The following is a 22,369-nucleotide window of genomic DNA, read 5'->3' on the forward strand; positions in this document are numbered from 1 at the left end:
GGACACCTTCAATCTCTATATCTCCCCGATACATGATATACCGGAACAGGTAAGGGTACCTTCTATCTCTATATCTCCCCGATACAGGATATATCGGAACAGGTAAGGGTACCTCCAATCTCTATATCTCTCTGATACAGGATATACCGGAACAGGTAAGGGTACCTTCAATCTCTATATTTCCCCGATAAAGGATATAGAGTTTGGTTGTCCTTACCGCTTCCGGTATATCTCCGCGAGACATATGATATACCGGAACAGGTAAGTATACTGTTACTATATATAAACATTTTAGAATGGTTTGAACCGACACAAACATTCTCCCAGACGTTTAAAACTGACAAATATGCTCCATAATTTGGCCGGTGGTATGCTCAACAATGGTATGTGACGATTTGGATAAGCCGAGCTCTCTATTCTAATCCTCCCACACTATACACCACATGACTATGTGTGGGAATGTTAAGTGTCTGGACAAGGTCTATTCATTCCATATAACACACACTTGTTACGTCTGTAAATGTCGAGGGTCATTCGTATACAAATATAAAACAGAGCTAAGAAGATCAAGTGATAGCTATTCGGATGTCGAAATCTTGCCATGTTACGTAATTACGAAGGAACTCAGTAGGCGCATTATCTCTGTGTTGGTCATTTTAGCTACTAAAACTTGTGAGTTATGTGATGGGAAAACTATTTCCGGAGCTCTCAGTGAATGTCGTATAAAACTATAAATCAATTTATTTCCATAGGGTATGGCAGCGGATGAGGATGATGACGATGATGATGACGTGGCCGTCGACGATGACACCGATGATATGACCGAGCCAATAGCACGAGAAAGTGAGTCGACGACAAACAGATGATGTAGTAATATCAGTGTAAATCAGATATGTATTAATATTATACGACATAATGAGTATATACGTTCTACCTCATCCTATCTTACTAATGCTTAACCGTCAAATTCAAAGATAGCCACCTGCCAGGCATCTTGTTCTTCTAGCCGGATACAATTTACACCAAGGGAACCCTTTACAGATAAAATTCGAATTTATTTCGAGACAGCAATAAAATATTTGTTAAATTACACATGATCAGCTTTTTAGGGTTCATTCTTTGGCAACGCAAACAGTCATGTTCAAGGGTACAGTTAAAAAAACGTTACACGAAAAGCATTTCTTCAATAAAATGAGTCACAGATTGCAAGCAGTCAATACGAGAATAAAAAGAGTTCCTCGCTTGTTTAAAGGAATACACAAAAAACAACATTAAAACCTATATAAATACGATACCAAAAATATCGGTGAATTTACATTGTTAACGAGTAAGGTTAGCTCCAATTGTTTATATTCAAAATAAAAATTGTACTTACAGATTTCCAGGTACAGTTATCTACAGTATTGGTTTGATACATCACAGGGAGTAGTATTTTTTAGATGAGTTATAATAAGCAATACCTTGTAATTGTTATAGGGCCTCATAAAGACAAGATAAACGAAGGTCGTTTGGCGTAAAATTAAAAAAAAAAAAACCCGTCTTTTTAAAGAAAATATTTCCGTAAAGTTAAGATACTCAACTATCTATTGGTATTTTTTGGCATTCATGAAATATGATTTTGACGGAAATAGTTTTGATAAGATATATGTATAACACGAAAATGTAATGCAAGCATTTGTATAGCCCCAAACCTAAGTTCAGGGAATCACCCTGTCTGTCGTCCGAAATGTTGTCCTCAGAACTTCTCCTTTTGTGAACCGATTTCAATGAAACTTCACACAAATATACAGGGACACATGTAGACGTGCATAATAATAATAACAACAATAGCATGTGTTATTTCCTTCGAAATGTTGGTGGCCATGGTAACTGGTCACTACAAACAGGTATAAAACCATACCCAAAAGTTGTCAAAGGATTCTGCAAACGAAATTTGATCAAAATACCTTTATCTATACATCAGAAAAAAGATTTGGAATACATTTCTCCCCTCTTTTGAAACCGTCCCTCCACCTCCAGGTAAAAAATACCTCATAAGCTTTATCTCTATGTTCATTCTGGGTAGCAACTAGGGCCATGCGGGCTAGGTCTACCGTTTAAACATGCTCTACACCAAATTTGGTCAAAATCCACTTAGTCGTTCATGACCATTGGTAACGATTTTTGGAAAAAGTTAACAGACGACGGACGGACGCTGAGCCATGACACAAGTTCAACGTTCATTTGGTCCAGGCGAGATAAAAAGATTAAGAAGTTTTCCGCCGTAGAAAAATACATTCATGCACTTTTTATCAACACTTTCAGGGCTATAAACAAGAGGCCCATGGGCCTTAACGGTCATCTGAAAAACACTTACACTTACAGCAGGGACACACACCCCAATCCAGCATTATTACCATAAATTATTTATTGCAGCCAGTTATGTTTTAGATCAAATTTGGTTTTTATCCATTTAGCTTGTCCAGGAAGAGCAGCATCATAAAGCAAAATTTTAGCCAAGTTCCCATTTTTGGGGCATGCCCCTCTGTCCCAATGGTCAGACAAGACTCATTTATATCAATTAGGATTGCCTTTCCCCAATGATGTTTCATACTAAATATGGTTGTAATCAATTCAGGCATTAAGGAGGAATTGCATTTTTAAGAAATGTTTAACCTAAGCGCTCCTTTTGCCCCATCTTTTTTTCCCCAGGGGTCAAACCTGTCTCATTAAAAAATATGATTGCCGTCACCTTATGTTTCACATCAAATTTGGTTGTAATCCAACAAAAGGTTAGGGAGGATTAGGATTTAACAGCAAATATTCACCAAAGTTCCCCTTTTAGCCTCGTTTATATAAAATATGACCACCCTTCCCAAAGGATGTTTCACACCATATTTCGTATTAATCCACCCAAGGGTTAGAGAGAAGTAGGATTTATAGCAAAAATTCACCAAAGTTCCCCTTTTGGGGCCCCGCCCCTCTGGCCCTAGGGGTCAAACCAGCCTCATTTATATAAAATATGATTGTCCTCCTCCAATGATGTTTCACACCAAATTTGGTAATAATTCACTATGGAGGTTAGGAGTAGTATTGTAAAGCAAAATTTCATCAAAGTTCCCCTTTTGGGGCCCTGCCCTTCTGGCCCCAGGGGTCACACCAGCCTAATTTATATAAAATATGACCACCCTCCCCCAATGATGTTTCACACAATATCTGGTTGAAATCCACCAAAGGGTTAAGGAGGAGTAGGATTTTATAGCAAAATTTCATAAAAGTTCCCCTTTTGGGGCCCCGCCCCTCAGGCCCCAGGGGCCACACCAGCCTCATTTATATAAAATATGACCACCCTCCCCCAATGATGTTTCACACAATATCTGGTTGAAATCCACCAAAGGGTTAAGGAGGAGTAGGATTTTATAGCAAAATTTCATCAAAGTCCCCCATTTGGGGCCCCGCCCCTCAGGCCCCAGGGGTCACACTAGCCTCATTTATATAAAATATGACCGCCCTCCCCAAATGATGTTTTACAACATATCTGGTTGAAATCCACTAAAGGGTTAAGGAGGAGTAGGATTTTATAGCAAAATTTCATCAAAGTTCCCCATTTGGGGCCCCGCCCCTCAGGCCCTAGGGGTCACACCAGCCTCATTTATATAAAATATGATCACCCTCCCCAAATGATGTTTCACACAATATCTGGTTGAAATCCACCAAAGGGTTAAGGAGGAGTAGGATTTTATAGCAAAATTTCATCAAAGTTCCCTTTTTGGGGCCCCGCCCCTCAGGCCCCAGGGGTCACACCAACTTCATTTATATAAAATATGACCGCCCTCCCCCAATGATGTTTCCAACCAAATTTAGTTGTAATCCACCCAAGGGTAAAGGAGGAGTAGGATTTTATAGCAATATTCACCTAAGTTCCCTTTTCGGCGCCCCGCCCTTCTGGCCCCAGGGGTCAGACCAGCCTCATTTATATAAAATATGATTGCCCTCCCCCAATGATGCTTCAAACCAAATTTGGAAGTAATCCACCCAAGCGTTAAGGAGGAGTAGCGTTTTGAAAGAAAAAGTTTACGGACGGCGCACGGCGGACGACGACGGACGAAGCACGATGACTATAGGTCATCCTGACCCTTTGGGTCAGATGACCTAAAAAGAGGGTGGGGTGGAGGGGCGAGGGGCGATGCACGGACAGGTCTATGCAATTGAGAGCTTTGTTATATAGCTTATAAATGTACACTCGTGAAAATGTGTTTGGTCACGCCAAAGAAGAGGAAATGCATAAAGTTAAAATAATGGGGAGGTTTGTTTTAATGTAATCATCTTTACAGCCAATTTTTTTTACTCTTCTGTTTGTTTCAGACCCATGTAACAAGAAGCAATGTCAGAGAGGCGAGGAATGTGTTATTCGTAACGACAAACCCAAGTGTGTGTGTGTAGGAAGATGTCCCATCACCACCAACCCCAGACACAAGGTCAGCAACCTCGGCACTCATCATTACATTAAATAATTTAATAAAAGTTCCCAAATTAAGATTTCCCCCTTAAATCCAATAATGCTTTCCTATTCACAATTTTAAGATATCAGTTCCCTGTTGATGAAACTGGGACCAGGGAAGGCAATGACAGGTCATAGACTCAGAATCAAGTTGGAAAGTCTCAGCAATTAGCAAAATTACAGTTCTCAATCCACATAACTATGTTCCTGAATGTCGACATGAAATCGCCAACATGAAGGAGGTTCTCTCCACAAAACAAAGATATAACTGACATCTAGTCTACAAGTCCATGCTGGACCTTTTTAATACATAAAATACATCTTCCGGAAATTTAACTACTCGATTCATGCTCCTTCTCGCCGCCTTATGTGGTTGTCGTGATGGCGTTATATATCTATTAACAGGTGTGCGGCTCTCGGAACACGACGTTTGACAGTGAATGTCATCTAGACCGTGAGATCTGTCTGTGCAAGACAAAGTCACCTGAATGCTCCAACCCTGCCTTCAAGAAACTGAAGCTGAATTACTTTGGAGCCTGTCAGAGTAAGTTGTAACCCTCCCATCATTAAATAATGTCAGAATACACCATAAATGAACGACATCGTTCTCCGTTAGCATTCTGTCGCCTAGAAAACAAACATTTCGGTACAGTATTCCATTGTTTAACGTTCTTCGGTTTCTTCCAGATCTTCCCCGATGTGATAACGTGGGAATGGCCCAATTTCCTGGGAGGATGGAGGGCTGGCTTTCTGTCATCATGAATGTTGTGGTAAGAAGCAGCGCGTACGTTACTCAGATGTGGTTAACGAGCAATATGTCATCACATAGTGTTTCCTTTATCGGGTTCGTACCAGCTGGATTATCGGTACGAATCTGTTGTTCTCATACTGAAACGCGGCGTACCAGCAGAACCAAACCGGTTCGCATGGTTCCGCCATCTTTGGAACTCACCTGAGATTCAATTGCATTCCATTTTATGGTACTGAGCCTATTCGAGCAAGCAGTAAGAATAATAGTGCGGCATCAGTCATATAGCAGACACGTGATTTAGTCGACAAAAAACACATGATCTAATTGTATTTCCCTGTTTTAGGCTTCCCGCCGTGACCTCGGTGATTACTCAGAACTGTTGACCGATAGTCTTCACCAACGTATCAATGCAGTAATCTGGAAATTTTGCGACCTCGATGTCCATCCCCAGGACAGGTAAGGCATAACAGGTCAGGTATACTGACCATGACCGCATCCTCCAGTAAAGGTAAGATATAACAGGTAACAGGACAGGTATAATGACCAATACCGTATCCTCAAGTAAAGGTATAAGGTATAACAGGTAACAGGACAGGTATAATGACCAATACCGCATCCTCCAGTAAAGGTAAGGCATAACAGGTAACAGGACAGGTATAATGACCAATACCGTATCCTCAAGTAAAGGTATAAGGTATAAGAGGTAACAGGACAGGTATAATGACCATGACCGTATCCTCCAGTAAAGGTAAGGTATAACAGGTAACAGGACAGGTATACTGACCATTACCGTATCCTCCAGTAAAGGTAAGGTATAATAGGTAACAGGACAGGTATAATGACCAATACCGTATCCTCCAGTAAAGGTATAAGGTATAACAGGTAACAGGACAGGTATAATGACCAATACCGTATCCTCAAGTAAAGGTAAGGCATAACAGGTAACAGGACAGGTATAATAACCATTACCGTATCCCTCCAATTAAGGTGTATTTTTCGGTTTTGTATCATCGCAACAGCCAAGATCATAACAAGAGAATGTCAACGATGAATGTGCCACTGACGGACGCTGTTATAGTGTCATTGCACTGAAATTTCAAATCTTGTCCTTTTCTCCAAATCATTCACATCAAATAGAAAACAGGAAGCCAGTACCTACACATTAAGCAATCCGCTAAGAGTGTCGAGGGGAATATACATGAAGGTGAAGACTGGCAGGGTTGAGAAGCATTGGAACCGCCCACCTTAACAAAAGACATCCCCATAGAACCTTAATGCTCTTGTCCCACTTCAGATTTGGTACCCAAGTATACCCCCAACTCTCCCCTACCACTCCGTCCACTGTCGAAGACATTGGGAAACAGACTGTATTGACCTGCCATCAGGTTAATACACTACTGGCGAGGTAATGAACTGCCATCAGGTTAATACACTACTGGCAAGGTAATGAACTACCATCAGGTTAATACACTACTGGCGAGGTAATGAACTAACATTTTCTCCCACAGACGTGTCAGTCGTAGAGAGCTTCAGATGACCATCGCCTCACTACGGCCTATGGAGCCCTGTCTCGTGCCTTTCCTCAATAAGTGTGACGCCAATGGCGACCGTAAGATTGCACTGAAGGAGTGGGGCACCTGTCTAGGATTGGACAAGGGTAAGCAGACACACAATATGCAAGGATCAAATGGTAGTCAACTCATCAAAACTGAAACTATTATTTTCACCTTGAAGGGTGCAGCGTCTGTCGTAAATGCTTTCTTGATCACACGTGCAACATCAGAACTGCCGAAGTAATTTTGACAACCTTGTTGCATATGATATTATGTTGTTCCTCGTTTCAAAGAAGCTGTTTGTGAATAACTCACCATTCCTACATGCGTAACGTAATCAATGGATGAGTCATAGTTTCCTTGCTGCTGAACTTTGTACATTACAACATTAAGTTTGAGGTAATAAGACCCGATACATCAGAGTACTAAATCGTCGTCTAGAAGGTATTTTAGTCCGAGTTCTACTACAATATTAGTGTTCAGTGGGTTTTTTGTGTGTGAAATTTTGGTGTTTTGTAATATAAAATTACACTCTGATATAAGTATATAATCTATCATTCTATTATTACTTTAATGGCGATGTCTGTTCACCAACTAAAGATTACGATAGATTCAAAATGGACGCCACTTATTCTTGTCATTCTTATATAAATATTCGCGAGGGATTTGAATTCGCGTTTGACTCTCCTCACGAATTAACGCGAAAATAAATCCCACGCGAAACATAAGTGATTTACAGTATATTAAGCTTTGCTTTGTTGCAGGTGAAATCGTAGATAAATGCAAACAACTGAGGAAAAAGTCAAGAAGAAGCTAAATGCCGGTGATAATTAGTGGCGATGTTTGTACTAAGGTCTGTAGTAGGTTAGTCACCTTGCTGTAGAGATGCAGTGCCAGGATTTCCAAGATAACAAGGCTGTAATCTCTTCGACGTGCCCAGATCATATTTATATTTTATAACCATTTTTTATCTTCATTTTTTGAAATAATTTTGTTCTAACTAAACAACAACGAATGTAAAATAAAACTTTATTACAATAAAGCTGTAATTTAAGTATTTTTGTCATTATCTGTATTACGTCGTTACACTGTGGGTTATGAGGTACGTCTGTCTGTCATTATCTGTATTACGTCGTTACACTGTGGGTTATGAGGTACGTCTGTCTGTCATTATCTGTATTACGTCCTTACACTGTGGGTTATGAGGTACGTCTGTCTGTCAGTATCTGTATCACGTCGTTACACTGTGGGTTAGGAGGTACGTCTGTTTGTCATTATTTTTATTATGTTGTTACACTGCGTGATCACCTCGTCCTTCCGTAATGGCTTCAGCTTTCTGTCTTCTGTCATCGTCTGGAACAGAAAACGTTACAAAATTGTAATAAATCAAAACAGGATTGTACGCATTTATATACGAGAACAGAATCTTAACATTACTGTTCAAAGTCAAAAGTTCTAAAACCAATTTCACAGAGGTATTGCGACTAGTTCAACTCGTAAATGATACGTCGGGCATTGTTCGTTCAAGAAATGTTGACGTTCAGCTAAAGCATGAGCATAATTCGACATGGAGCAAGGGGTCAGGTTTTGGATAAGAAAAAGCACAGGTTAAGTTTTGTCTTTGCTTTTGTTAAGAATAATACATACCTTATCCATTGGATACAGTAGAACTTCCCTAAATAATCCTCCAGGTATATCTATTGATTAATCGGGCTACTTTTCACCGGATTATGACACAGGGCTGTATGTAACTCACAGTAGATTTACCGGGTAATGACACAGGACTGTATGTAACTCACAGTAGATTTACCGGGTAATGACACAGGGCTGTATGTAACTCACAGTAGATTTACCGGATTATGACACAGGGCTGTATGTAACTTACAGTATATTTACCAGGAAATGACACAGAGCTGTATGTAACTCACAGTAGATTTACCGGGTAATGACACAGGGCTGTATGTAACTTACAGTAGATTTACCGGGTAATGACACAGGACTGTATGTAACTCACAGTAGATTTACCGGGTAATGACACAGGACTGTATGTAACTTACAGTATATTTACCAGGAAATGACACAGAGCTGTATGTAACTTACAGTAGATTTACCGGGTAATGACACAGAGCTGTATGTAACTCACAGTAGATTTACCGGGTAATGACACAGGACTGTATGTAACTCACAGTAGATTTACCGGGTAATGACACAGGACTGTATGTAACTCACAGTAGATTTATCGGGTAATGACACAGGGCTGTATGTAACTCACAGTAGATTTACCGGATTATGACACAGGGCTGTATGTAACTTACAGTAGATTTACCGGGTAATGACACAGGACTGTATGTAACTTACAGTAGATTTACCGGGTAATGACACAGGACTGTATGTAACTCACAGTAGATTTACCGGGTAATGACACAGAGCTGTATGTAACTCATAGTAGATTTACTGGGTAATGACACAGGACTGTATGTAACTCACAGTAGATTTACCGGGTAATGACACAGGACTGTATGTAGCTCAAAGTAGATTTACCGGGTAATGACACAGGACTGTATGTAACTCACAGTAGATTTATCGGGTAATGACACAGGGCTGTATGTAACTTACAGTAGATTTACCGGGTAATGACACAGGACTGTATGTAACTCACAGTAGATTTACCGGGTATTGACACAGGACTGTATGTAGCTCACAGTAGATTTACCGGGTAGTGACACAGGACTGTATGTAACTCACAGTAGATTTACCGGGTAGTGACACAGGGCTGTATGTAACTTACCTCTGCTCTAACGAAGTCCCCGGACAGTAGATTTACTGGGTAATGACACAGGGCTGTATGTAACTCACCTCTGCTCTAACGAAGTCCCCGGACAGTAGATTTATCGGGTAATGACACAGGACTGTATGTAACTCCTCCACTCGAGTCCCAGGCCGGAGGGATACACAGTCGCGTAAAACTGCCTCGCGGGGAGAGCGACCCACAGAGCGCAGTGTGTCCAGACAGTGTACAGGAAAGGCGTATGTCGGTGGCCGCAGTCTGACCGCCTCACACAGGGCTTCGTGGACGTTTGTCGACCCATATCTGTGAATAAAACGCAGTGGACAATTTTGGTACACACATAAGTGGTTTGTCAGCCTTTCGACATTGATCCCAACTTGGCTGACAACAACATGCATTACTTCATTTTGATATCAAAATTGACAATGATAATCTGGTCACTTCATCAATACATTAAAATTTCCAAAAGGTCGGTCTGATCTTTTAGGAAACAAACAGAAAGGAATCTTTCAGGACACATCTGTTAACATGGTTTGATAAGAAACGAAATCTAAACAACACATCAAAGTAAAACAACTTCCCCATGTTTGGAAACACAACCTCTGTAGAAAAGCTTAAGAAAAAGATAAATTAACAAAACTCCACCATTTGAACAATTTTGAATCACCACCACAGGAATGCTTTAGAGCCAAATTAAGCTCAGTTCCAATCCGTGGTTAAGAAGAAGGGGTCATTTATAGACGTTGTATAGCTACGCTCGCGCCGTTGGGACGAATCGAATCCCGAACCCAGTAAAGCTGCAACGTATATTCTAAATTCTTCAAGTGAAAGAATACCAAATTATTTTATAGAAATCTTACAGAAAACATCCATATTAAATGATGTAGCAACAACAACAACAACAACAACAACAACAACAACAACAACAACAACAACAGAACCTTGGAGAAAAGAAATCCTATTCAGGACCTCTGTTCAGTTTTAATGTACTGTAGTAGTCGCTTAAAATAACGACGAAAACACCCATCCCAACATTTATTTCACTTTCAGCCAACATGTCAGAACCGGGTTCATGAACTTGTAAAGTAAATCAAACCTTTTTGCATAGTAAAGGGATAATGGTTTGTGGCTTAGACACACAAGAAGGTCTAGTATGTTCCCGAAGGTAACAAACAGATGAAAGTATAGCTCATAGAAGCATCCCACGGATAAGAGCTAAACACGCCAACAACACAAACTAACACAGGTTTTTCCATGCATGCATATGATCTCAACTGGAATTGGCACACGTCACTATCACTATAAAGAACACGGGAAATACACTAAGATTTATACACAGAAACATTAAAGCCGACAACATCAAAACAAAACAACAAGCGTACATACATATATGTAACATATGTTCGCACACCACAGGGAAGAACTCTCTAGAACACATGGCAAAAGGCTGAGCGAAACAAAACTTCAGTAAACTTTTTACGATTACATAATTTACACACATATCGTTAAAAGCATGTTCAGATGTCTAAATAAATGGCATTTCGTGCACTTTCCCCCACATATATTTTTCTTCCAAACTTGACAAGGCCAAGAACAAGAAAAAAATCTTTATAATTAAATCTGATCCAGTAAAAGATGTCTCGTTTGTAGAATCTTTAGGTGACATAGTGCGTGGTATCCGACACAGAATCCCCCAAAAGTTCAAACGAGAACTAACACGTGGCTACTGATGGACTTCTGACACGTGGTAACTGATGGACTTCTGACACGTGGTAACTGATGGACTTCTGACACGTGGTAACTGATGGACTTCTGACACGTGGTTACTGATGGACTTCTGACACGTGGTAACCGATGAACTTCTGACACGTGGTAACTGATGGACTTCTGACACGTGGTAACTGATGGACTTCTGACACGTCGTAACTGATGGACTTCTGACACGTGGTTACTGACGGTCTTCTGACACGTGGTAACTGATGGACTTCTGACACGTGGTAACTGACGGTCTTCTGACACGTGGTAACTGATGGACTTCTGACACGTGGTAACTGATGGACTTCTGACACGTGGTTACTGATGGTCTTCTGACACGTGGTAACTGTGAACTTCTGACACGTGGTAACTGATGGACTTCTGACATGTTGTCACAAATGGACTTCTGACACGTGGTTACCGATGAACTTCTGACACGTGGTTACTGATGGACTTCTGACACGTGGTTACTGATGGACTTCTGACACGTGGTTACCGATGGACTTTTGACACGTGGAAACTGGTGGACACGTGAGGAAAGGTTCACTTTAACTCGGTCATTATATATGTTGAAATCTACCTTAACTCGGTCACTATATATGCTGAAATCTACCTTTCTACAGATATAATTTACATGCTACACCAGATATATCAACACATGTATTGTTAGAAGTAAAGCAAAGTTACTGTCGACATTGTTATGTTATCTACTATAACAGTATAGAGCAAAATGGAACGTAAACATATTAACGCGTTTTTAGATTGCGGCACTAAAGTCCTATAGAAACAATATTTTCATCGCTATCATAACAACGATGTTATGTTAAAAACAACAGTTTTACTTGGAATGCGATCGCGCAGAAACGACGGCATGGCCCAATAAAGCCGGTATTGGTTCAAGATGTTTATTTCTTGAATGATGATCGATGAAGTAATAGTGACAGTACGGACATGTTACTTGCAAAATTTCCATTATCATCCGCTCCTTTGTCAAGACACAAAATTATATAAATTATATCATTGAAATATTGTTCTTGTATTGGCGGAAATCTCTTTTGTCACGGACCAGACTTGAGGACTTGACTTAACAGGTGAGTTCCAATACATCAAAACAATATTTACAGCCGTTTTTAGATTGCGATCATTTCAGCATTTGAAGACAATACGTCATTTATACTATCATAAATAGTTCAATGGGTCAATGTCCCAGCATGCAAAAGGCCCATTATCAATTCTCTAAGCCTCTTGGTCAATGAGAAGAAGTTTTTAAAAGATTTTTTTTTGCACTCAAAGCATACAGCAAAGACTTTTTTGCATTAGCAGACTATAATATTACAAACTTTATTATACAACGAATTTTCATATCTGCTTAGCTTAAACCTGCTTACACTCAATAAGTATACATACCACAAACAGAAAGACAGATAGACACATAGTCCGACATATACACACAGATGCAAACACTGACAGGTAGACAGACAAACACACGCAAATACAACAAACCCACACATACACCCTCACCTACAGACTGAGACACACAAGAAGACAGACAGACACATAACATACACACCGCGACACTCACACGTGCCGACAGACATACATACACACCGATGCACCGCCACACACAGACTGATACACACATGCAAAAGACACACACCCTGACATTCATACACGCCGACAGACAGACACACTCACAGTCAGAAAGATAGACATACACACATAGACATACACTTACATAGATAGACACCAACAGACATATACGCACAGACACACCCTCTCTTATAACACACCCTCATACCAACAGATACACACAAACAGATGCACCACATGCATAGACAAAACACACACTTACTATATACTTACGTTATATATTTTTTCTCGGAATTTTAATCTGCTTTTGCATTTTTTTTTTCTCATCATAGTGCTTCATTTTTTTATTTCAAATTTTACATCAATAATATGATTTGAAAAAATCATAATAATAGTCAAATTAATCTAATTTCAATTTTTTGTTCTCATATAATGACTACAATTTATTCCATTTTTTTTTTATTATTCTGGACATGATACATGTACCTTGTCAATTAATATCATTATATCAACATGTGTAATATATAGATAAATGTATATCAACTCTATAATCACATTCGCTACGTTATCGATATAATCGATCAGACTACGCAATGACTTACTAATTGACATTTTCACATATATACACAGTAAATAATAGGAAGAGGCATATATATACATGTATAGTAAACTGCACATGTCTGTTATGCAAAAGTCAATTACATGGAGTTACAGACAGCATATTTGATCCCTTTGACCTTGAATAAAGGACGAGGTCATTCATTTGAACAATCTTGATAGCCCTCCACCCCAGCATGCTATAGGCCCAATATCAGATATCTAGGCATCTTGGTTATTGTGAGGAAGATGGAAATGTAAATTGTTTACAAACGGACGACGACGGACAAAAGGCGATTAGAATAGGTCACTTGAGACTTCGTCAGAGGTGACCTAAAAACCAGTCACTTATATCAAAACAAATCTTAAAAGAAACATTCAGCAAAGCACAACGCCTGAAAACATGTTATAAAACATTTCTCAAATGATATCGTTGCCTCACCCCTTACCTTTTGAAGATGGCCGTTGAGACCTGTTGTAGTTCCGCTATTGTCCGCTGGGTGTCACTGACCACCTGGAATTCACCATTTCCGTAATCGTATTGCACGACGCCCTCTTTTGACAACTTCTGCAGCAAACATTCCGTCCTTGCACTAACCGCTATAGATTTCAATCCATCCATATCTGTCTGAATTCTACAAAGAACGAGATCGAGTTTGGTGTTCACTACAAGTGACAAAAAATATATGAAACAAACCAATCAACAAGAGATCCCAGAGGGATCTTTGCGCCTACCATTGAATGATCTTTACAAGTTCTATAACAGACTGGTCTACTCTCTACGTTCCCTTCTTTCTTCTTTTATCTGATAACAAAAACAAGTAGAACCTTCATGTGAAGTTTGAGACAGTACTTTAAAAAAAATACCGATAACACAAATCCAAGATAGCCGCCTGTCGGCCGTTTTGTTTTTCTCACCAAAAATCTAAATTGAATTGGCAAAACTCGGGAAAGCTACATATGACGTTTGAGAAATATCTATCTAGTAATCTAAGAAATAACGATAAGAATGGTTGTTTACGAACGGACGGACGGACGAACGGAAGGATGGACGACAGACGGACGACTGTCGCAGGGCGATTAGAAAAGTCCTCTATCTGATGAAGGGGACTGAAATAAGTCGAAGCAGTCTTAAACCAAATGTTTTATGATTTGCAATATACAAAACAATCCACTGTAGAAAGAAGCACATATTTCAGTCTATGTCGTTATTATGACTTTAGAACTTATCAGTATGTATATAACATACCATACAATACATAGCACGGCCTATCATTGACGACAGAAAAGCGTGTTACCAATGACTCCGCGTGAAAACGTAGTGCAAACATGGAAAAATACTTTGATGTTTACCTTGGACTACAAGCTGTATTTTACTTATTGGATTTGACAACAGTTCTAACAGATCTACATTTTGGTGCAGGCTGTTCGAGAAAGGCGTGGTGTGGCGAGGACAAACAAAAACCATATCTGCTCATTGTGTTACCAAACACATGGAATATTTTATAGAAGTGAATTACAAGTCGTAGATTTCTTAACAACATATCAGTTATAAATAAACAAATATATATTATGAAATAATGAATGTGTTACAACTGTTTAAGTGGGTACTGTTAATGAAGGAACTTTAACGTTCTGTGATTTGAGAAACATATTCAAAGTGATACTTTAATCTAGTGAGATTTCCAAAGGCGAAAATGTATAAATATTACTTATAAATATTTACCTATTTTAGTCTTACTCTATCTTTGATCGTCTCCGATGCTCAGGTTTTGAAATATTCTAGCCACTTGTCCATTCGTTTTATCAAAACGACCAACACGCTTTGCAGAAGATGCATATCATACTTTTTATTATTTTACATGTCAGCTGTACCTATCATTTGATATAGTATCGCCCATGTACGTTCTGGCCTTGTAGGTTACTACAGTGTTACAGTGGTAGAGGTTAGAGGTTACAGTAGTAGAGGTTAGAGGTTACAGTAGTAGAGGTTAGAGGTTACAATAGTAGAGGTTATAGTGTTAGAGGTTACAGTGGTAGAGGTTACAGTGGTAGAGGTTAGAGGTTACAGTAGTAGAGGTTATAGTGTTAGAGGTTAGAGGTTACAGTGGCAGAGGTTAGAGGTTACAGTAGTAGAAGTTATAGTGTTAGAGGTTACAGTGTTAGAGGTTACAGTGTGAAAGGTTACAATGTCATAGGTTACAGTGTTAGAGGTTACAATGTTAGATGTTAGATTGTTAGAGGTTACAGTGTTAGAGGTCACAATGTCAGAGGTCACAATGTCTGAGGTCACAGTGTCAGAGGTTAGTGTCAGAGGTTATAATGTCAGAGGTTACAGTGTAAGAGGTTATAGTATTAGAGGTTACAGTGTCAGAGGTTACGGTGTCAGAGGTTACGGTGTTAGAGGTTACAGTGTCAGAGGTTACGGTGTCAGAGGTTACAGTGTCAGAGGTTACAGTGTTAGAGGTTATAGTGTTAGAGGTTACGGTGTTAGAGGTTACAGTGTCAGAGGTTACAGTGTTAGAGGTTATAGTGTTACAGGTTACGGTGTTAGAGGTTACAGTGTTAGAGGTTACAGTGTTAAAGGTTATAGTGTTAGAGATTACAGTGTTAGAGGTTCCAGTGTTAGAGGTTACAGTGTTAGAGGTTACAGTGTTAGAGGTTACAGTGTCAGAGGTTACAGTGTAGTGATGTTGTAATGTTTTCCCCATACTGATTTTCAACATATACTAACCTTTGTATAATAGTGTTGGCCTCGGGTTTGTCTGCCTTATTGAGGACTAGTAACATGGGGAACCGGAGTCGAAGAAAGTGGTCCACAATCTGATGTAATACCGACTCCTTCCATCCAGCTATTGCACCAAGCTCCCTGTAAATATAACAATATGGCGCCTTTACTTTATTCCGTATAACAAACAAGAAACAACCCATAAGAAACATTTGCATGACATGATTATCATCGACTCTTGCCTTAGAAGGACTATCTTCCCAGCATTTAGCTTTAAACCCTGGGCTGGACCAGTAAATCATAGTCCTAATAAACACTAGAAAGTAGGGCTTCATTACACAAAGTTGAACTTAATGACCATAAACATACACGGTGTTCTTAAACAACCCCTTTGGATACCAATTTCCGGTATCAACGACACACTAAACTACTACAATACAGAAAGAGAATCCCCGACTTGCTGCGTGACTTATGACAGTGACTTGCTGTGTGACTTATGACAGTAACTTGCTGTGTGACTTATGACAGTGACTTGCTGTGTGACTTATGACAGTGACTTGCTGAGTGACTTATGACCAGTTACTTGCTGTGTGACTTATGAACAGTGACTTGTTGCGTGACTTATGAACAGTGACTTGCTGTGTGACTTATGTACAGTGACTTGCTGCGTGACTTATGTACAGTGACTTGCTGCGTGACTTATGTACAGTGACTTGCTGTGTGACTTATGTACAGTGACTTGCTGTGTGACTTATGAACAGTGACTTGCTGTGTGACTTATGAACAGTGACTTGCTGTGTGACTTATGAACAGTGACATGCTGCGTGACTTATGACAGTGACTTGCTGTGTGACTTATGTACAGTGACTTGCTGTGTGACTCATGAACAGTGACTTGCTGTGTGACTTATGAACAGTGACTTGCTGTGTGACTTATGACAGTGACTTGCTGTGTGACTTATGAACAGTGACTTGCTGTGTGACTTATGAACAGTGACTTGATGTGTGACTTATGAACAGTGACTTATGTACAGTGACTTGCTGTGTGACTTATGAACAGTGACTTGCTGCGTGACTTATGAACAGTGACTTGCTGCGTGACTTATGTACAGTGACTTGCTGTGTGACTTATGTACAGTGACTTGCTGTGTGACTTATGAACAGTGACTTGCTGTGACTTATGAACAGTGACTTGCTGTGTGACTTATGACAGTGACTTGCTGTGTGACTTATGTACAGTGACTTGCTGTGTGACTTATGAACAGTGACTTGCTGTGTGACTTATGAACAGTGACTTGCTGCGTGACTTATGTACAGTGACTTGCTGCGTGACTTATGAACAGTGACTTGCTGTGTGACCTATGAACAGTGACTTGCTGTGTGACTTATGACAGTGACTTGCTGTGTGACTTATGAACAGTGAACATTTGATCATCCTTTACATTTTCAATACGAAATTACAGATCGTAAATCCTTAACTTTGGGTCACTATCATTTCTCCTCAAAAATACATTGTTGGCAGGCCTTCTCTATACATATGGTTTAAACGGTTGTGGGGATCATGTTTTGCAACAAAAAAAAACTTGCTTCACTTGTACATGTACGCCCATATTGAATTGTCTATCTTGTCCTCGGTTTGTCTGTCCATACCTGTCTCCTATACCAGCGTTATGTAAGGCAGAATGTATGGTGGCTCTGTTGGCATGGTAACCCGTAAACATGTCGATCAGTTTGGAGGGACGCTTGGTGATAGAGTCCCATCTACTCCAGACGTTTTGAAAAATCCACTGACTGAAAGAGACAAGAATTTGTGATCACAAAATTATGATTTTAATGTAAAACGAAAACATTTTACAAGTAAAAGAAAAAGCCGTGTGCATCACATTGAAAAGGTCATTCTATAGACAGTGATAATATATTTGTAGTCCTTACTGAATTTCCTGTTGGAGCCAACGAATGTCATTGGCTGGATCATATCCCTGAGTCTCTTCTCCCTTCTCATTGGTCGTTCCGGAGGCGTCAATCACATGGATCAGCACATCGGCGTCCAATAGATCGTTGAGGAATTTGTTGCCTCGTCCCTTGCCCTCCCATGCCCCCGGGACCAATCCTGCCACATCCTTTAACAACACTGGCACGTGTCGCTTTCCCCGGAAGTTATGACCATGTGCTGTGTATAAAACGTACCAAATATTTCAAATGATAACTTACTAAGGAAATGACATGAGTATAAATATTAGGCGGGTATGTGCCAATACATCTTACCTGCGTCACACAGCTTGTCCAGCCGGTCACACGGACAGTCTATGGAGTAAAACGCTTTACCAATATTTGGTTCTATAGTGGTGAAGGGGTGTGCTCCGGTCTTGGCTAGGTCGACTGTTGTGGCTGCATTGAAAAACGTTGATTTTCCTGCCGAAGGTTTTCCCTATGAAATAGATCACCCAGTCATGGGTTCTTTTCGCCTGCTTGATAACTGATATATCGGATAGTGACCATACTCAAAGGGTAAGTCATTGAAACTTCCTCTATAAAGACGTTTCAGTCTTATTTTGTTTTGTTTTTGTTTTCCTCTATAATGACAGAAAATCCTGTCTTTTACTACCATGTTTTCCGTATAAAGATAGAAAACCAGCCTAGTTCAATATAGGGTTTTGCATAAAGATAATCCAGTATTTTGTATAATAGTGCATACGATTTGTACATTCAATGAACCGTTTACCACGAGCCCGATGACGTATTCCCATCTGCCGCCGCTGACCTTGGGCTCCTCCAGCTTGACTGTGTGTATGGTCACATCCTCGATCTCGTCCTCTTCCTCCTGTACCATGATAAACATTGAAGGATACTTGAGACACAGTATGTGTAGAAGATATATATAATGTCGATAGTGGAACCCTTGGATTCTGAAGATGAGTGATGGTTATACAGTATGACAACATGTGGTAGTGATACTGACCTTGACAGTATCCGTGACCTCAGAGACGTTCTCATTGATCCAGTGTTGGGCAGCGTCCACGAGGCTGTATATCATAGGCATACCTACGTTTTCCTCCGCCTGTAATAGATAACATCCCTATAATGAGCATCCAGTCATTCTTTGCAAATTTGGAGATTAATGTTGTCCAAATTATACTGACGGTATGTTACCAAATACAAATAAAACTAACATGAGTGGTGGATTATATATATATGGGGCAAAGAAGTAATTCAAACAGTGTAAACAATAAGGTTTGTTAAATTTTCGAGGCAATCCGCCCCTTTATCAAAACACAAAAAATCACAAATACAATCACATAATATATATAAGAAGTACTGGAAATACAATAAAATACAATAAGAATGTTTTAGTAACTGGAGAAACCACAATGAACCCTTCGGCAAACGTGGGCCGAAGGCGGATACTAGCGTGACTGCATCATGTTCAAACACTAGAACGCTATGCGACCAACGGCAGAGATATTTTGAATTCCCCCGCACGTGAAAGTATTCCGAAGAGTTCAAAGACGATTCGTCCCTAAACACTGCTAGTGGACGACATTGCATTTATATAAAAAAATGTTGCATTATCGTCTCTACAGTGATTGTTTAAATATCGTGTACAAAGTCTGAAAAACTTTAGAAAAATATGTGTTAGATCATAAGAATTATAGAGAGTGGTGTGAAAAAACTGCTACAAATATTTATCAAGACTGAAAATATCAGAAATACGAATGCCGAAGTGTCCCTACAGGACGCTACGGGAAACAGACGATTCGGACCATATAAATATTGTCTTACACAAACTCTGAGTTCCTGTAGTATAGAAGACACCTGGTCAGACGTCAATACCCTTGACCTCATGGGCAGTTCAAATATCGGCATTTCAGCAGGATAACCATTTGGCAATGTGAACTTTATATTCACCTGGCCTGAGAATTAAAGAGAACAATGTTTGATAATAAGACAAAAATATTTATTGGATGGCGAGTGGTTGTGAATGCAAGGCTACATGGAATATCGTTTTTACCAGAGTAAGATAAGCATGAGACAAGTGTAGTAGCATTTGTCAGTTTTTTTCATGTATGAATTGAAACATGCAATGCATCTATTGCATATTAAGTGATCGCTAGCACAGTGCCGGCGTATCTTCGAACTAGTTTTGGTTGGGCACGAGAAAGATAGTCTCAAAATGGTTTCAGTTATATCTACTGCAGTCTTTACTAAAAACACGGTACTTACCAGCAAGTTGCACCGTTAAGTCTGTTAGTTTTATCATAAAACAGGGCGGATTTGACGTCAGCTCTGAAACAGATATAATTGTCGTTTAATTCTCTACATCTTGTCAGACATTTTCCCCGACACCAACAGAAGTGTAATAATACACGTTTCGTTAAAACATGTCCGTGGCGTTTCCCAACTCAATTCATTCTCAACATTTTTGTGAGGGGCCGCGTTGGCCGAGTGGTTACAATAATAAGGTGTACCGACACTTTATCACTAGCCCTCCACCACTGGGTTGCGAGTTCGAAACCTACGTGGGGCAGTTGTCAGGTACTGACCGTAGGCCGGTGGTTTTTCTCCGGGTACACCGGCTTTCCTCCACCTCCAAAACCTGGCACGTCCTTAAATGACCCTAGCTGTTAATAGGACGTTAAACAAAAACAAACCAAACCAAAATCTCAACATTTTTGTGGGGTAGAGAAACATCATTTATCTTCGTGCATATATTTCTATACATCGGGACATTTATGCGAGTATCCGGCTAGTGTTCGAAGGTCCCGGGTTCGAACCCCGGTCTGGTCGTGCATTTTCCCTCTCCTATTACGTATGGTGTCCAACTAAATACCCATGGAAGTGTTATAGGGTCTCGTGTGTGTCTTCGAGGTCGAAGACTTTGTTGAAGGAGGGAGGAATGCAGCGGAACTGGGCTGGGGTGAACGCCGGTGACCAGGTAGCTCAATTGATAGAGCATCCGGCTAGTGTTCGGAGGTACCGGGTTCGATCCCGGTTTGACCGTGCATTTCCCCTCTCCTATTACACATGTTTAAGAAAAAAGACGAAATGATGATGTGGTGCGTCAAAGTGTGTAAATGTTTCTAAGACCACGTAAGGGCTATGTGCTTTGAATTCCTATAGTTTAGTGCATTGCTGTTACTTCAGACAGGGGTCTCCGATTGGTGATTATTTTTGCATGTCTAGCAACTTTGCAATAAAGTATTTTGTAAAAGAGGATAGATCTTGATTGTACATGTAATCTGAGAATTTTCAATGTTAGTCAATGAAATATGTCTAGTAGGCCTACATTTATGTATGTCTGTGCTGGTATTGTAACTTGGTGCTCTCCGTTGCACTTTTTCGTCCACAAGTGTATTTTTGTGTTTGTGGCGAGTTGACTTTTAGAAAGTGTTTGAGAAAACCTAGAGATCTATATTTACTGTGATGTTGTTAGTGTTTATCTCATCGTAGGTTTTTTTGTAATATTACGCCGACGTATACGTATTTACTGTTGTATTTTGGTGTGATGCTGATCCATGAGCCAGTTTGTCTCCTATTGTCCTGTGGTGTCAGCTGTCCAAGTCTGGTTGTAGCTTTACTATAGTGTCCTAAAAGAGTCTTAGTTTGCTGTGCTTTATGTTTCATGAAAGTCGTTAATATATACATCTAATGAAGAGAGTCTTATATTATGAAATCCATCTGCCAGTTCCTCTCTACATGTACTCCCCCCCCCCCCCCCCAGAATGTACATGTATCTACACAACGTACCCCCGCTACACAACATCACACAAACTTCGTTATTAAGTTTATATTTTATAGTTATACAAAACTTACCTGTAAACTCAGTATCGTAGATGGCTCTGAGAGCCTCAAGTTCTTCGATTTGGTCATCGTTAGCCATGGTCTTATACAGTTATCAGGGTTATACAGTTGATGGAACCAAACAGCAGGCTATGTAATGCCAAGATTCATCTCATATTCTCTCTTCGCATTGGCAACTTGTTTGTATATGTGTACGTTTACGGAACTTTAAAACATCACAACAAACCGATGAGGCTAATGTCAATGACATAACATGTAAACACTATTAGAAAACACCGAAATAAATGTTGACACGTTAGTTGTTAAATCCACACGGATCTAGTGCATTA

The 22,369-nt window shown here is 39.9% G+C and overlaps 2 protein-coding genes across 3 annotated transcripts in view; one reads left to right on the forward strand and one right to left on the reverse strand.

Annotated features, from left to right (window-relative positions):
* Window positions 1-7,826, forward strand: part of LOC117328018 (SPARC-like) — a 28,717-nt gene extending 20,891 nt beyond the window's left edge. The window contains exons 1-8 of one of the 2 annotated variants that reach the window (XM_033885342.1): window positions 609-627; window positions 753-843; window positions 4,345-4,457; window positions 4,886-5,024; window positions 5,168-5,250; window positions 5,575-5,687; window positions 6,740-6,888; window positions 7,549-7,826. In XM_033885342.1, coding sequence (XP_033741233.1) covers window positions 756-843; window positions 4,345-4,457; window positions 4,886-5,024; window positions 5,168-5,250; window positions 5,575-5,687; window positions 6,740-6,888; window positions 7,549-7,601 — 738 coding nt within the window. In that variant the 5' untranslated portion in view covers window positions 609-627; window positions 753-755 and the 3' untranslated portion in view covers window positions 7,602-7,826. Of the gene's footprint in view, window positions 1-608; window positions 628-752; window positions 844-4,344; window positions 4,458-4,885; window positions 5,025-5,167; window positions 5,251-5,574; window positions 5,688-6,739; window positions 6,889-7,548 lie in introns of those variants that run through there. The other variant, XM_033885332.1, reaches the window with a different exon arrangement.
* Window positions 7,798-22,369, reverse strand: LOC117328012 (uncharacterized GTP-binding protein YGR210C-like). The gene is made up of 12 exons (XM_033885319.1): window positions 22,053-22,369; window positions 20,463-20,525; window positions 20,022-20,152; window positions 19,201-19,299; window positions 18,964-19,062; window positions 18,507-18,669; window positions 18,174-18,411; window positions 17,892-18,032; window positions 16,249-16,383; window positions 13,964-14,149; window positions 9,641-9,875; window positions 7,798-8,137 (listed from the first exon to the last, which is right to left on the reverse strand). Exons 1-12 carry the CDS (start codon window positions 22,117-22,119, stop codon window positions 8,036-8,038), a joined length of 1,659 nt encoding a protein of 552 aa, XP_033741210.1. The 5' UTR covers window positions 22,120-22,369; the 3' UTR covers window positions 7,798-8,035.

The sequence above is a fragment of the Pecten maximus genome, chromosome 1 (assembly GCF_902652985.1).
Source record: "Pecten maximus chromosome 1, xPecMax1.1, whole genome shotgun sequence".
In the NCBI taxonomy this organism is placed as follows: domain Eukaryota; kingdom Metazoa; phylum Mollusca; class Bivalvia; order Pectinida; family Pectinidae; genus Pecten; species Pecten maximus.